We start from the raw sequence: 17,356 nt of genomic DNA, 5'->3' as shown, positions 1-17,356 counted from the left end.
TAGATGTAGGTCACTACCCATGTTCCCTTAAATATTTTAAACCCCACTGTCTATACAGTAACGAGTATGACCTGTGTAAGTGTCCTGTTCAAATGCCTGAGTGGGTGTCTGTGTAATAATCGTGAACTATCGTTGTATTCCAACATGCCGTCAAATATATTTGGAATAAATTAAATAAATAAATAAATACCGTCGATAGACGCTTGTACAACGTATTCGCCAAGATAGAGTATGAACGCTCGCGGATAACTCGATAACTCGTATACTCCGTTAATCGCAGATAATAGCGCGGATAAGTAACTCGTGTAATAACTCAGGTAATGGCTCGGTAATAATTCGAGAATAATAATTCGCACTCGCGATCGTGTCCGTTTATTAATACTGGTCGAGGGGGAGTCGGAAGATTCGAATTTGTCTTAGAACGACGGTTGCCCTCAACGGCGACATTGTTTTTTATTGGAATGCAACGATATTTCACGCATAGGGATAAGTGCCCTTACATAGACACCCACACAGGCATTTGTACAGGACACTTACACAGGTCATACTCGTTACTGTATAGAGAGTGGGGCTCATAGTATTTAAGGGAGCATGGGTCGCTACCTAAGTCTAGTCTGACAGTAACTGGCCAACGATCAACAATTCTTGTATACGTTGTTAATTATACCACTCGCTTATATACATTTGGCTCTGTAGTTCTGTTTAATAAACATCACTGAATATTATTTCGACACAAACATCGTGTCTTCTTAACTTCAAGATTAAATTCTAACATTTTTGCCTAGAGATAATCTAGCGCTAATTTCGTGCGTCGAAGCAACACGAGTCGCTCTCGCTTCGCCTCGTCCTGCGACTCACGTGACGCTACAATTTTGTAATTTGACGGTATTGCAAGCTGTAGTTTACGCGAGAAATTTCCAAGTATCCGTTTAATTTACAAAATTTCTACTAACGCTGTGAAAGAAACTCTGATAGCGCTAAAGTCTGAAAAAATAAAAAGGCGAAACGGTGATGCAGTCTACCGAGATAACCATAATCGGCGAATAGCGTGAAATTAAGCACGGTCAAAGTCTTCCATCCCTAGCTCGTACGTTCTTTTTCGAGCTATTACGACGAACTGACTCCGACCCTGACAATAATAACAGTAACAATAACACGAAATCGTGGAGAGGTCTGATATGAATATGTATCAGGTACATCTGTTGCCTCGTAGACCTTTCGCCGTTATGAGACGAGAAAGGGTGCAGACGCGATTCAATATCAGTCCGGCATCTTCGCCAGAAGTTGCCAACGCGGGACTAATTTCCAGCCAGCGGAATTTTATCTCCGACTCGTCCAACCTGCATGAACAACCACGTCCCACCATCGACGTTTCGATCGACGTTCGATATCCTGCGATCGAAGGGACGTTATATAGCATTTAATTAAGCGATTTCGATAAATAATCACGGTGGGGTAAGCGTAAAGGGTGCAAGGGGTTCGTACTTCGTCTTTTACGCTTCGTATTTGGAGGGTGAGAACGAGGGCAATTTTGTCTTGCTGATATGCAAATCGAGTTTATGCAGATGCGGCTATAATCGCTGTCAATTTGTTTTCGCACGTTTCCACTCGTGTTCGAGCTACCAAGTGGTAAAGTAAATTTAACGAAACAGAAAGTCAAATCTGATTCCTGCGTTGACTATTTTTAAGATTCGTCGGATCGAGGAGGCCACGTTCATCGACTTTTCCCCTCCGAAAAATTATCTTTTTAAACGTCTTTCGACAAGGACGGAAGGCGCACCGCGGAAAGATTTTATCGAAGCGGGGGATAGGAGGCTTCGTCGTCGGCCTTTCGGCAACAAATTAAGGATTTTAAGCCGAAAGTAATTAGTCCCAGCGAACAAGGTGTCACTCCGTGAAAACGAGGAGACGGCGAGTCAGCCTTCATTGTTCTCGCCATAATCCCCAGGGAGGACGTTCATAAGTTCCTTCTTCTCTTAGTCCTCGGCGAAGAAAACGGCTGGAAAGGATGATTTCGCTTTCCGGCCGGATTAATCGCCCTATCGACCGTCTCCTCTTTTTTCCCCTTTTTCTCGTCTGCTTCCCGAACAAAGTGGAGGACGTATCTCGGCACGTTGGCTCGAAAACGACTTCTTATTAACCTTCTTAGTTACACTGGCTCCCGCGTTGCATTGGTCCGACACTCGTCTTAAAAAACGCAAACAACGCGTACTGTATCAACGCCACGACTTTAGTATTTCAGACTTTGATCTTTACGAAACGACGATCAACGAAAAATACCGATCGGTCGATAGTATCGAAGCTTTTAAACGTTCGTCGATATCTTGAACGAGCAATTAGACGCTCGAGTAGCACGGACGAATTTACTTTGGTCCATCGACTGGACGCAAAAGAGATAAGAATCGCGGAGAACAAGAGGATTCCGGAGAACCGTGCGATCGGTTACGCGTGGAGGAATCACGATCGATTACTGCGAAACTGGAAATTGAATTACCAGATACGATCTTTCCCTCTCTATTGTTCTCTCTTGTAGAGCGGCGGGACTTGACGCGATAATCTTATTTAGCCTTTCTACTCGGCCAAATGGATTATTTCGGCCGGCGATGAAAGCCTGCCGTTCGAAAATCGCGGATCCTCTTTAGTTACTCCGTCGACGCAGTTAGTTAATTAAAAGGTAAAGAGGGAGAGGGAGAAAACCGGCAACGATAGAGAGAAGAGGAACGAAGAGATAAAAGGCTGGCCAGACAGCTTGGAATTTGTATCCCGATCGCGGCGTACGACCCTTTCTGCTTCGAACCGCTGCGATTGCATCGGGACGGCGAGTGTTTGCACCGGTTTATTTGCGATTTCCACGTGTCCCAAGTTAATTCGAAATGCGCTCGTCTATCCTGCGCAGTTATTACCACCGCCTTTCCCTTTAAAGCCGATGGCATCTGTTGGAATACAACGATATTTCACGCATAGGCACTGTTACGCCACGAGGCTTCGTATAGGTCGTATTTCTAATCGTCGCTCGTGTCACGTCAGAGACGCAAAAGATCGCGAAATCAATGGATCGCCGGTGATCTCCTCGCGTCGCGGTTCGAACGAAACGATTCTTTCACGAATAGGGTGAAGAAAATAGAACTTCGTACGCGACAATGAGATTAATTGCAGAAATCTGACAGAGCGACGTTTGCAACAGCGTGGTTCGGAATGTTAAGACAGACTGACTCGAGATGCTGCGACGGACTGTTTTAGCGCTGGTTAGGAAGGTCCTTCTACCGAGGGTCTAGTCCCTTTGGAGGGGCCTTTTTAATTATTGTTTCGACAGATGTGGCATGCAGGGTGTTCGGTCTATCTGGTTACTGAGCGGATGGTTTTTTTTTTTTTAAATCGTTTATTTTGCCAAGATTTGTTTTTTTTTGATACATTTTTGAAATTCACAATAAACAATGAATTTGAGTAAAGTGTGTTAGGCAAAAGTACCGATACGCGACGGTACGACGTAGCCATGCTATATTATGTGTCGTGGTTTTACGGTTTTTGTGTTTATTTTTGTTTTTTGGATTTAAGCCGCAGGGAGCGGAGCTTTCGTGTATTCTTGTTTGTGTTGTATTTTTTGTCCTGAAACTTGGCCGCAAAACAGGACTCTTCGGTAGATATAATTAACAACGTATACAAGAATTGTTGATCGTTGGCCAGTTACTTTCAGACTAGACTTAGGTAGTGACCCATGATCCCTTAAATACTATCCCCGCTCTCTATGTAAGTGTCCTGTTCAAATGCCTGTGTGGGTGTCTGTGTAATAATCGTGAAATATCGTTGTATCCAACATGCAGCCGTCAAATATATTTGGAATTGTTGAAGTGATCGCCACTTCTGAGAAAACTCTACATCTGGTCTTCGGTTTTCTCAAGCGCTGAGGCCATCGATAACGCATAGACAAAAGAATGCGTCGAGGACAGACCATAAGCGGTACATGTGCGACGTTGGCTTCAGGATTCTTTTAGTCTCAGGGTAACGTTGCTAGCAAGAGGATCTGGATCGGCTTACATTGTATTTCACATTTTGTACTTTATTATTCACAATATATATACTTTCAATACCTTACAATTTACCCACGCATTTCTTTAATTCCATATATACCGAATAACCTTAACAGGAATAAATTAAATAAATAAATAAATACCGTCGATAGACGCTTGTACAACGTATTCGCGAAGATAGAGTATGAACGCTCGCGGATAACTCGATACTCACTGAATATTATTTCAACGTAAACATCGTGTCTTCCACGGATTATTAATCTTAACTTTAAGATTAAATTCTAATTTAAAGGTCGACATACGTACAGAGATTAATGTATCGCCCTTGTACGCTAATATACGTGTTTTTAAACGAATGTTTGTATATACCAGAGGTCGACGAGAAAAAGGGGGAACGTCAGTTTTGACGAATTTCGAGCTTAATATTTTTTTCGCACGCTCTTGCCTGCGCTCTTTGCCACTGGTTACGTCGCATTAATTTCAATCAACATTTTCAGGCTTTCTACTGTGGCTATAAGAAATTGAGGTGTACAACGTGCTTCTCATATTTTGCAGTTTAATACGTATACACGTAATATGATAATAATAAAATTTAAAATTGTTAAGGTTATTGGATGTATGTGAATACAAAGCAACGCGTGGATAAATTGCAAGGTAGAAAATATATATATTTTAAATATTAAAGTGCAAGTACAAAATTTAGAACACAATATGAGCTGATCCAGATCCGCTCGCTAGCAGCGTTACCCTATGATTGAAAAACCCTTAAGCCAACGTTGCGTGTGTACCGTTTATGGTTTGCCTTCGACGCAGTCTTTTGTCTGTCGATGGCTTGAGAAAATTAAAGACCAGATGTAGTTTTCTTAGAAGTGGCGACCACTTCAACAAAAATTTTTTTTTTTTTTGGTTTTTTACAAAAATAAAATAAAAATAAATATAGCATGTGGGTGGCTACCCCCAGCGGGGTGCCATCTTCGTGTTTGCTAGGTTGTATCTTTTATGAGTTCAACAAAAATAATACAGAATAAAATGTATCTTCATGTATCTACGAGGAAATACGAGATTATGATTATCTTCGAAATTACATATCGAAAAGCAAATTTTCGTTCTCTGGCAAGTGCCAAAATATGAAACCGTTCCCTCTGTCTCGCTGCGATAAAAATAAAACTCAAATCGATTCGTCGAGTGACTCTTAAACAAATTCTCAACAAAGTGATGTTTCCCACGAGCTCAAAAACATATTCTTCTTTAACGTTGACCAAACTTCGTTTTACTTTTTCCCATTTTACTCAACACTGCAGAATCGTTGTACGATCAAAAAATATTAATAATTTTACAAGAGAGGAATCGATAGAACTCGCGAGGAATATGACGAGCCATCGCGAGGCAACCCTTCGAGGAGGGCACCCTTTCAAATGCTACAGTCGAGCCGCTTAACTATGTATTTCACCCTCCCTAAAACTCAACGAATTTTACGAAGAATCCGCCAACTGTGCCTGCCGGTAATATATGCGGAAGCCTGACAAAGGCACATTAACATTTATATTTGCGAAGACGCGGCCGATCGCGAGTCCCCGATACCGTTACAACTTCCGTTATGGAATTGCTAATGATAAGCACCGTGGAAGGGCTGACAAACGTTTATTTCATGGGTGTAACACGAGTCGCTGTATTGGCCAAATAGCGCGAGTAAAATATTCGACGCCTGGAATGCCATGTTTTTTCTGAGGGAATAAAAAGAGGTATGGCAGTGTAGTAACGTAGCGATTCAGAGGAGTGTAATCGAATTCCATTCGCTATTTTCGCGGCTACGCTCGGTTACATGGTCGGTAATGGCTTCGGCAAAAAGCTTGTCCAACGAAAAGCAGTCTGAAATTAAATTATCTCGTGTCGAGACGCTAACGATGATAAACTCTGGGGGAATGAAAACTTTGCAGACATGACAAATTTTTTACGTATTTCGTATGGATCGATAGACGAGAATGTAAATTATAAAAATGAAAAATACAAAAAAGAAATGACACGCGAAAATATACGTAAATAAATAATAGGAATCTGCTGTAAGAAAAATGAAGGAGAAGGAGAGTATTGCGTATCGCGATCGACTCTTTAAATATTGCATAGGAGAATCGGTTGGATCGCAGGCGCGTGCAAATGCATCGGAACGAGAGTGGACGAGAGGAAAGAGAATGGCGAAAAAGGAATAGCAGGGCTCCGACGTTGAAAATAAGCGGCTGGTTCAAGGGATTGCGTTTATAAGCCACGGGCTTTTTTGTAGTGCAAATGAATAGGTCCGACCCTCGTTCGTCGTAGGGAGCCGAGTGTCCGAAACTTTTGCAATTTTACGCGGCGGCTGCTCGGTGCATTTATTTTCCTGAAAAATTTAAACTCCCTCTCTGCTGCTCCTACATATGTGTGCGAGAGGTATTCTGCGTTTTTTCTCTTCCAATTACGAAACGAACGAGACGAAAAGGATCTTGAAAGCAGATCGCGCGCGATGAAAGCTCGATGACGCTCGCTACGCCACGTTTTGTTCCCTCTGGAAAAGCCAGATCGTATCGCCAAGGATAATCCCAGCGGAGACGGATAAGACAGCGGGAAGACACGGAGGCTGCTTCTACATCGATGAGTTGCGAATCTATTTGGCTTATCTTTTAAACGGAGTATCGCATCCAGATAAAGAGAGAACGCCTCATCCATATCAATGCAGAGAAGTTGGATAGACGATGAAAAAGGAACGCCGACCCCTCGAACCGATCACGTATACTCGTCTCCCCCGGGTTTCGACCCTTTCGCCTTTGGGAATCGCTCTGGCTCCTCGTTTACTTTCGATTTCAATTAAACGTCGCTATTTTTTTACTATCGAAACTTCCTCGTCGTTCTCTGACTAGAGACGGTAAGGTTGGAAAATCAAGGACAACGTGCTTTCTTCTTGCCGGAATCTTTATTACAAATTTCAGCTTGCTAGAATAACAAGAATAATTAGTCTTATCAAATACAGCGAATGAAAACAGTAATGTGAAACCGTCTTAACAATTAAGCCGATGTATCTCGTTCGAGACGATATCTTTTATTATTTACGATCGTTCGAACATTTCGGTGACAATATTCGCTGAATAATGTTCTCCTATTAATTATGCTATGTAATAGTTGCTCAACAATTTGTAGAATATTCCTCAAAATAATTAGAGGATTAAATTTCAGGTATCAACTATAAAAAGTTAAAATTCTATTCTATTTAAAATAGTAATAATTACTATAAATAAAAGAATATGCAACGTGTAATACGTGGAGCAAAATTTTATATTCTTTCAATATATGTGTATCCACTAATTCGCAATAGCTATAATCCCCCAATTATTTTGACCTTAATTGTAACGATAAATATGAAACGAAACATCACGTGTATCCCTGATGCGATTAGGCACTTATTTCAATTGACTGGCATGATTATGCTGCATTATTGCGATGGAAGTCAAAATGGAAGTATCAGAAAACGCGATTCATTCGTGTTCTATACAATGTGTATAAAGGAAGCATAAATTTTCAAAGAAAAAAGTCACATACAAAGCGTGAAATTTGCGATTATATAAAAATTTGTATCTACAAAAGTCTATTAAATTCAAGGCGCTTGATTAATAGCGAATATCCGTTATATAAACTATAAGAAGCACTTTATGAAACTACGCAAGAACTCTTCGCATAAAATAAATGTTTTCGTGTGTATCTAGGAAGACGCTTAATCATTGCTCATGAAATATAGAATTACCAACAACAAAAACGTTTTCTCATTTGCGAATAATAAATATTTTCTCTTGTACTACTACACTGGTTTGTAAGGCACTACGATCGTTTGTTTCTCTGTTCGTTATCGTCTAAGACTCTTCTTTCGATGCTTAATTGTACAGAACAAAGAAGAAACCAGTCAACATTTCGCAGAACACGAAAGCACAAAACAACTCCCTACATGTACATATTTCTTTTCAGTAATATCAGTTTTACTGTGGCAGTAATGTCAAATTTCTGAGAACATAAATATTACTTTGAATTCTCGAATCTTTAAACTTTTAATTTAAGTAACAATCGGAATATCATTTTCGTAAACTTGGCAAGATTAATATTATAGATTAACAAGTCGAGTGAAATTGATGATTTCCAAATATACAAATTTTGCATATTATCATAATACATATAGTTACTCGACATAGCAATACTGATTTCTGTACAATATAGTTGTTAAATGTACTTCCAAGAGATTGTAAAGTTCCGCGTGTAACGAATTCATCTTGAAACGAGTCAATATATGCAAAATTTGTTATATATACACACCTATCTCTTATATATAACTAGTAAATACTCTACAATTAGGAACTACAGAACTAATAATATCATTGTGCATTTAAAACCTTCCGTGTAAATTCATTTTACGGATAATATTGTAACAAACGACACAGGTATTTCATTCGACATTAAAATTTAGTTATTCCGCTCTCCTTGGTCGCTGCTATATGTACTAGCAGTTTAACCAGTCCTTTACCCTGCATGAAGTTAACCATTCGCAAACAAACCAATTTCAATGTGGTACACGATTTAACTACTCGTTCTTTTCCATTTCGTTATTGCTTTGTCGATATTTTAATATAGCTTGCCATATCCTCAATTCAATTCCTCCTCTAAAAAGTTATAATATTTGTTAAATATTCTCTATATATAGTCTAAAGGAATCCTCTTATCTACCTGAGATTAAGTCTGCGAATGTCCTCACGTGTAACGTGATTTAAAACATCATCCAGTGTGTACTGCTCGTATAGGAACTGTAAAAAGTGATATCAGTTAGTACAATCCTTTATTCGCTAGGAGAAAAATATCAATATAAATTGTGCAATATTCACCCTTTCGATCGACATTTCATCCACCTGAAGACTTTGTAACCACCCGATAAGAGCTTGGTTACTGCACGAAGTTGTACTAGAAGGTGTATCGCTAATAACCAATGAAATTGGCTGTTGCACTATGTTTCCAGATATTGATGAATTATATCTATAACAGGGACGCAAGTTAATTGCAACATATCGTATTATGCATTCCAAATTAAAATTACGAACACAATTAAATCTTACCCTGATTCTTGTCTCATAGTTCGTCTATTTATACCTTCGCAAAGTCGTGTTAATGCATTAACCTGAGTTCTTTGTTCCTCAAGAACCTGTTGCAATAAAGCTTGATACGATTTCTGACTTTCGATCAGTTCTTGCAGCAATCTCAAATTCTCCATTTTTAAAGCCCCCATTTGATCTCGATATTCTTTCCAGTACTTGTTATCCAAAGAGTCACCGGTTTTCTGCGATTTTACAGAATTTACGGTCGATACACCGGATGTAGATCCTTCTTCTGGACCTTGATCACCGGTTTGTACGCGTTCTTGACCAAGTAAATTGGCGCCGAGTTCTGTAAATAATGTATTAAGAATTTCTGTAAATAATATATTAATGTATAAAATGATGTTAGAAATGTTACTTTACACAAAAAAATGACCATAATATTACCAGGGGAAAGTACAGTGATGGCAGCTTGTACAGCATTTCTCACTAAATTATCCAGTGCAAACATCCAATGAGGCTTTATGCTATGCATTCGTAGAACCTCGTTCACCGCCGTTTGAAATAAATAAATTGCTAAGTTGAGATGATTAATGGCGATAGAGTCAAAATCTAATTCTTCTTTCAATGTTCTAATGGCTGTCACGATCACTCCTTGATTTTGTTCCACGATATAATCTCTCAAAGCCCGCATTAATAATATTAGATGGTTCTGAAAACATAAAAACTCGGTATTAATTAAAATACGTAATTTACATTCATGGAAATTTAGAAATAATTACCATTTGAAGAACAGTTTGACCCTCCGCCTGACATATACCTCTCATCCATACTTCGCAAATTTTTGCCTCGTCTTGATTAAGAACTCTGGTTAATGTCATTCTTCTTTGACTATCTTTTTTCAGCAGATAAAAACCCTCTTGTTCTTCGCCAGTCTTCTGACCGGGTTGACCTATTAGTAATATAAGAACACGTTAAAGTTAAACGATTCTCAAACGCATTACAAAATTAATTATAATCAATCACCTCCTAATTCAACTTCTGGCGATAATAAACCACCAGAAGAACTTCTCCTAGTCATAGAGGCTCCTGCTGTGTCACTTTCACTTGTCTCTATAGAAGGTGTATTTCCTATTGTACTGAAAATATGTTAAATCGATGTTATATCTAAATGTTATTTACATTCCCATCATTGTGCTTTGAATTTAAAGTTTGCATTATACACGTGTCACAAGGGCAAGAACATTTCCTGGAAGATATTTTGATTGAAAATAAACCTGAATACATAGGGCAATCACTGATGCTATGAGTATATTCTACAAGCACTATCTCAAATTTCCTATCAATAATCTGAAGAACTTAAAGTTGAAAAGCATATGAATAGTGTTACATAAACCAAGTTTGTAATAAATTTCCATTGAACTTGTTTAGGACATCAAACTTCAGTTTTTACAGTATCATTAGCTTAAGACTAGTACAAGGAAGATTAAAATGACACAGGGATCTTAGTCTTCCTCCTTACTACATAGAAAAATATACCAAATTACACATATTACAATTAAACAGGAAGCTCCATTGCCCACAACACATGAACGTTTAGCAACATAAAGCAACACAAATATTAATAAATTATATAGCCTAACTACTATTAATCATAATTAATTCCTTGCTTGTATGAAGATAGATTTTTCTGTTTTTTGTCAATAACATGTATCACTATTATTTGTTACATTTTTGACAGCTATAACCATCTATAGCGTTAGTACCATACCTGTTAAAAGAAAGGGTTGCACTGGGCATTCTAATGGGGGACAGAAGGTGTGCTGGACTGCGCTCCCTCAGTGGGCTTGACTTTGTTAGCCCTCCACTGTACGTGACACTTTTCGATTATATTTCATCATAAGAAAATGGAATTTAATGACAAAATAGAAAATAAAGAAGAAAGAAAGTTAAACCGCTAACCACGTATTCAAATACATTGCGTGCAATGTATTCAGATTTATTACCCGAAAAAAGCTATTTACTAACTGCTATACATTTCTTTGAAACGCAAAATGTATCTCTATATAAAAATTGCTTTCAGCAGCAAAACAACAAAAATCAGACGATTCATAAATAAGTTAGAACATGAATATTTGCATATAAATACATTAATATAAATGACATATTTACGTTACCTATCGTCTGACTGTGAAGTTTGAATAGGAGAAGCGGAAACAATATGATTATTATTGGTTTTATCAGATTTCCCTAAGCGTTCTAATCTGTCGGCAGGTACTGAAATGCTTCTACTAAAATCAGGTACTGCGGCCAATCGATTGGTTTTCTTTTTTCTATGCACATAAAAAACAATATTATTGTATCTATTTACTTATGTAAGATGGAGTTTGTATGTTCGTGTGTGTGTGCGCGTGTGTGTGTGCGCGCGTGTATATGTAAATATATATATATATATATGTATCACGTACTCATTTAGAAATGGATCTTCTAATAATTCAGCTGCAGTTGCTCTTATGTCAGGATTGGGTTCAAAACAGCGTAATATAAAATTCTTTGCCCTTTCAGATAATTCTGATGGAATTTCAGGGTGCATTTTGTAATACCCAACCTGTTAGAATGAACTTTTTAAATATATATAAGATTGTCTTCAGTAGAAATTAACTCTAATATTTTACCTTAAACACTGCAGCTTGAGGGGAACCTAATTCAATGAACGGTGGTTTACCAGTCGCCATTTCAACTATTGTGCAACCCAAGGACCAAATATCTGCCTACATCGTATATCATAATATAATAATTTTCCTTTTGTAAATAAACAATATGTATAACTTACAGGAGCACCATATCCACGCTGTCCCTTATCAATAACTTCCGGTGCCATATATTGCAAAGTCCCGGTAAACGTTTCTGTACTTGGACATAAACCAGCTAATCGTTTCGACATACCGAAGTCTGAAATCTTTACTACGCCACTATACGTATTGACTAAAACATTATCGCCTAAAAGCAATAATTAAAGTAAAAATACTGAAGACTTCATAAATAAAATATTTCGTACATTATACTTTACCCTTAATATCTCTGTGGACGATTTTTTGATCATGTAGATATTTGAGACCTTCTAGGATTTGTTTAGTGTAATAAGCAATTGTAGATTCATTTTCTTTCAGAGGACCCCATTTTGACCTTAGTAAAGCTGATAAACTACCTAAGAGAATTAAAGAAAAGAATAAAAAGAAATATAGTAAATATATACTATTCCCCTTTATACTCTTTCATTCTATTTATTTACCTCCAGGGACTTGCTCCATGAAAATTTTAAAGTATCCTTCTTCACTTACAGAACCTAAGTATTGCACAATATTTCTATGCCTCAATTGGCTATGTAATTTAATTTCCTCGTGTAAGGGTTGCACATCTCCCAAATTCCGTTCTCGAATTTCTTTGACGGCAATTCTAACTTGCGTGTTTAAATCTCGAGCAGCATAGACAATCCCGTATGTACCTTTACCCAGCATTATTCGTTTGTTTTGGTCGTCCAATTCATATTCAAACTGTGAAGAAATAAATGTTAATGAAATAAATTTATTTAAAAACTGATATTAACTAACAATAATTTACAAACCTTCATCCTATCATCAGTCATATATGCATCCAAATCTGTAACCATACCCTCCTGATCCCTGGTCATCTCCAAGATTAAATCATAAAATCTTTGTCTGCATTGAACAGACGGGAAATACATTTGGAAATCATCGGAGTTTTGGTGGACGTATAAAAAAAGACAGCGTTCGTCTCTTTTATACAAGCTTACACTGCGTATCATGTTCGCGGTAAATAACCAATCGTGAACTTGTTTACAACTATTCTTCATATTGTCCAAGCAATGATTCCAAATTTGCACCGATTTCTCTTCTGCCCCAAGGTTAACGTTTACATAGCTCGGCATCAAGATCTTCGTTGGCTCCAACACTAAGAGCTAAAATAGAAAGATTAGTGACTAATCCCTCTTTTCACTGCAGAACATCGTAATAGAATCTTGATTCATTAAAGTCAGTCTAAGAACCTGCACTAAGAGCAGTTTTATATTGTTCTTACTTTGACCCAAAATGTACAGAAGTAAGCTGGATTGGTAACACAATATTATAAGCCATAGTCTCCCGAATTGGAAACTGGATCCTTTGTAGAACGATTCCATTTATCAACTTACTGGAAACCGTATACTATCTCCAACTTCCGATTTTGTAGCTTCAACAAAGTAGTCCATCCAAAAACTAAATATTTGCTCCTCTGGCGAAACCTCGGCTTCCTCATTCTTTTTACGAAACCTATCTATCAGCGATATGTTCCCTATTGTTGATTTCAGGTACCTAATTAAGAAACAATACAATTAATATTCTAACACTTTCTATTTTAACATACATATAGCTTCAATGATAACAAGTACATACCAGTTTGGCGGCTTCAGTTTAAACATGCACTCGGCGGCTTGAATAGCTTTCGAATAGTCTTCGGCAAGTACACTGATTTCAAAAAACGTTGCCACATCCCAATAATCCTTTAGGCTGGATAAGCTACCTTTCTTGCCAATGAGATTGTTCAATACCATGCCTATGTGTTGTAATTCTTCACTTCTGGAAAATTCGTTCCCTGCTATAACGAGTAACGTAGCAAGATTGATACCGGCATATTCATTTGGTTGCACCTGAATATAGAAGTTGTACTTAGAAGAAGTTGTGCGGTTCAAGTGTTTATTATATTACAAAATGAAGAAAATAACATACCTCGAAACCTTTCCTATACCAATGAATAGCATTTTTTAAACTTTCTTCGTCAGTGTGTCTACTTTCTACGAATTTATCTTTATATATTCTTCCACACAAACATAACATATCAGGAACATGGTTTTCTTTCTTCTCTAGTGCTTTTTCTATAACTTTTAATGCTCTCTCCCTATCACCTTCTTTATTTCGTCGATTTAACGCAAATGCGTATAGATACCGAATAGCTGGCGTGTTGATGTAATTCTTATGAGTCGGTATCGTTCTTAAATCATCAACTAATTGTACCATTGCATCGTAATCCTACACATACATAATTCTAATTAGTAAAGAAATATTTTTCGAAACAAAAATCATAACTGCATTACCTGTATTTCACGGAAGGAAATCAGAACGTTTAAAACAACCTCTCCAGACAAAACGTTTGGGTCATCTAAGCGTTTACGCATATTGTTCAAAGCTTTCGATAGTTCTTCTCCAGAATATGTTTCACGAGCTTTCCGCAAATCCGCGAGGAACTTTTCTTTCATATGTGCTCTAAAAATTGTATAATTTATTGTGGAAATCGATAATGAGAATGGCATTATTATCACACTATTACAATAAGTTCAAGTTCGTTGCAAACTGTTAGCAAGATTCTCAAATTATAGATATGCTCGAATGCTATAACTCAATTTTATGTACAAAATGATAAGATAAGAAAATATTCACTTTGTTACTATGACATAATTTGGGTAAAAAAATGATGTACTTATCTATAAAAATAAGATATGATAACAATGTAGTGAAAACTCAAAACATACTTAGATTGTACTTCAACATCTTGAAATAACTTTTTGAGCTTCAATGTAAGATGTTGCTTCGGGTCTATGACTTCTTCGCCAGTGATCCTGGTAGTAGCTGGATTAGTTGCCACACATGAACCGCATTCCACCACACGGTAGGATACAAATGTATAGTTACCACATGATAACTGCACATTGTGAAATTATATGTTAAAAGATAATTTTTAAATATAATGTATTAAAACAATATAAATGTACCTTAATTCTGATTGTTGTTTCTGTATCTATGTCATTATGTAATAGAATATTTTCTTTCATGCCGAAACTTTCTCTGACACCAAGGTGATAAAACAAGGCAGACTGTTGCAATTGAATACTTAAATCTACAACAGCTACATCTGCATTATAGAATGTATCAAGTACATTTGTTTCGCCAAAATCCAATTTTTCAAACTAGAAAAATAATAATAAAAAATATTTAAAGATTGTAACTTTTAGCAATAAAAAATATTTATACCTGAATATGATGCATATTGGCATTAACTAGATTGCAGGCTTGTCTAACTTCCTCTAAGGCTCTTCTTCTCTGAGCCAAATGTTCTGGTTGTTGTAAGTCTAAAACACAAGCTACATCCATTCTGGGTCTTCCTGAAATGGTGGTGTGCCCAGAAATATCACTATATGTACCAATGCTGTCAGTACTAGAAATACCTTCTGCGATATTTGATTGTGCAGTCACTGTAAAATGTTATTAATGACTAACAGTACCAAATACTTTCTTAATGAATTGAATATAACAAGAAATTACCAGTCATGTCAACTGTATCCCCACAAACCGATGGCATGTTGTATAATTGTCGAATGGAAATGGTATTCTTAATTCTTACTTAATAAGTGTTTGGAAGTATCAATGAACAAAAGACTTGTAAATTCACCTGTTTGAAAAAATAAAATACATAGCATAGTAATAAATTATAAATTTGTATTATTATACCATTAAACATATTTTAATTACCATAAAGTATAAATTTATAACTTTTCAGAACATTACGAATTATATGTAAAAACTAAAACATATGAAGTTTTAAGAAAGTTGTACAATTCATACAACTTTCAAAGAATGTTTTAAACAATTGTCGTAAAGAAACATTACTAGTCTACAGAAGACTTTGAACTACAACGAAACAACAAAACGTAATAAAATCTTGAACAAAAATTCGCTTGTGACATTGGCTTGCAAAAAACTAATGCATAGTGAAAATAATGCACGTCGCATCACGAACGCTACCATGGGATTCTCGTAAGGGAATTATTGTTTAATTGGACCAGGATACGCGAAATACCTTTTACACTGCACATTATAGATACAATCTTCCATTTCTTCTAGAACACACAAATCCGGAGTCGAGGTCGTGCTCGTGCTGTACAACTCACATAAAGAAGTTTCTTGTTAGTTCACAGATGGCAGAAAGATCAGTCGCTCTGCCGGTATAAAAATAGAAGCTCTTAAGATAGAACGCATTATAATAAGAATGAAATGATAATTGCGATTAGAATCGTGGAAGTAAAAATCACAACCACGCAAATCATTTAATAATCCTCGAACGCAATAGTGGAAATAGATACTAGAAGCACACAGTAATCAGGTTGACTTTAAGTTATTAGAAAGATGATTTAATTCGTGGAATACATGATATTTATAAAAAAAATGTGTACAAAATAAAAGAATTTAATTAATTTGTATGTCAACTATGAAACATCTTCCAGCATGGTTGCCAACGTGATATTAAATAAATTAATCTTCAAATGCATATCTTTGATGATAAAGCGTGGTCATTGTTCACGAGATTTATACTCTGTAGAGTTAAAACATCCGACACAAGATAGCCTGAATGCTACTACCGCAAAACACTTTTGTCGATCGACTAGAATCGACCATTTATTCGGAGAACATACTAGCTGAAGAGGTTCGGCAACACGTAAATGCGAATAATGAGTTTGTAGGTCTCGATTGGACTGAATGTTAAAGTACAGAGGCATAGTACCAATGAACTCCACACGAACAGGATATTAGAAACAGGAAGAGCGATCATAGTTACGTAGATTGTCGGAAGCCATGACTTTTCTACTCGCGTGCCTATGACTGTTAACTGCTGTTAAATAGAATAAGAGATCTCAATTTCGCTCCTTTATTCGTCAGAGCAACTTTGCCCATCAGATTTAATATCTGGGTTAATATGTAAAGACTACTTCTACTTGTTAAATATTAACTTCCTTATTCTTTACTTAATCACATAGAATATTATGCAATTGGATAGATCACAAATATGATCGCAATGCAAATAATAAATGCGTAAATGCATTCTTTATTTGCTCTATATGTATATTGTTATATTCTGTCTTAATTTATTTCTGACAAAATTTATAAATAAACTTAGTCTAACTTTGTCACTTAGTAAAAAAATGTTATATAATAAATAAAATAAAATTAATATCTAGAAATTTAAAAAGTAAGTAATTATTACTATCACATTGTAAGTTTCTCAGTATATAATCAATATCGACTTACTCGAATGACAAGAAATCAATATCCCCCGATAAACGGCAAAGTTGTAGAAACTACGTGATCCTATCGCTGGATAGTCGATTACGCGATCCGTATT

The 17,356-nt window shown here is 36.7% G+C and overlaps 1 protein-coding gene across 4 annotated transcripts; it reads right to left on the bottom strand.

Moving 5' to 3' along the window:
• Window positions 1-6,953: 6,953 nt before the first annotated feature.
• Window positions 6,954-16,833, bottom strand: LOC132912223 (mitogen-activated protein kinase kinase kinase 15). 4 transcript variants are annotated; one of them, XM_060969464.1, is made up of 25 exons: window positions 16,739-16,833; window positions 16,037-16,175; window positions 15,502-15,628; window positions 15,211-15,431; window positions 14,952-15,146; window positions 14,712-14,881; window positions 14,277-14,445; window positions 13,912-14,211; window positions 13,579-13,832; window positions 13,338-13,497; window positions 12,753-13,106; window positions 12,420-12,681; window positions 12,198-12,335; window positions 11,961-12,127; window positions 11,803-11,898; window positions 11,596-11,735; window positions 11,305-11,460; window positions 10,899-11,006; window positions 10,154-10,266; window positions 9,910-10,079; window positions 9,575-9,839; window positions 9,149-9,476; window positions 8,921-9,068; window positions 8,766-8,842; window positions 6,954-8,701 (listed from the first exon to the last, which is right to left on the bottom strand). In XM_060969464.1, the coding sequence occupies exons 3-25, from the start codon at window positions 15,536-15,538 to the stop codon at window positions 8,623-8,625; spliced, it is 4,107 nt and encodes a 1,368-aa protein (XP_060825447.1). In that variant the 5' UTR covers window positions 15,539-15,628; window positions 16,037-16,175; window positions 16,739-16,833; the 3' UTR covers window positions 6,954-8,622. The 4 variants fall into 4 exon arrangements, with proteins under 4 accessions (XP_060825447.1, XP_060825448.1, XP_060825450.1 ...); XM_060969465.1 differs by lacking the exon at window positions 16,739-16,833 and having other exon boundaries at window positions 15,709-16,288; XM_060969467.1 differs by lacking the exon at window positions 16,739-16,833 and having other exon boundaries at window positions 10,899-10,994; window positions 16,037-16,286.
• Between the last annotated feature and the right edge of the window lie 523 nt (window positions 16,834-17,356).

The sequence above is a fragment of the Bombus pascuorum genome, chromosome 11, assembly GCF_905332965.1.
Source record: "Bombus pascuorum chromosome 11, iyBomPasc1.1, whole genome shotgun sequence".
Lineage (NCBI taxonomy): Eukaryota > Metazoa > Arthropoda > Insecta > Hymenoptera > Apidae > Bombus > Bombus pascuorum.
Note: the sequence above shows the minus strand (reverse complement) of the source record. Positions and strands in the feature narration are given on the sequence as shown.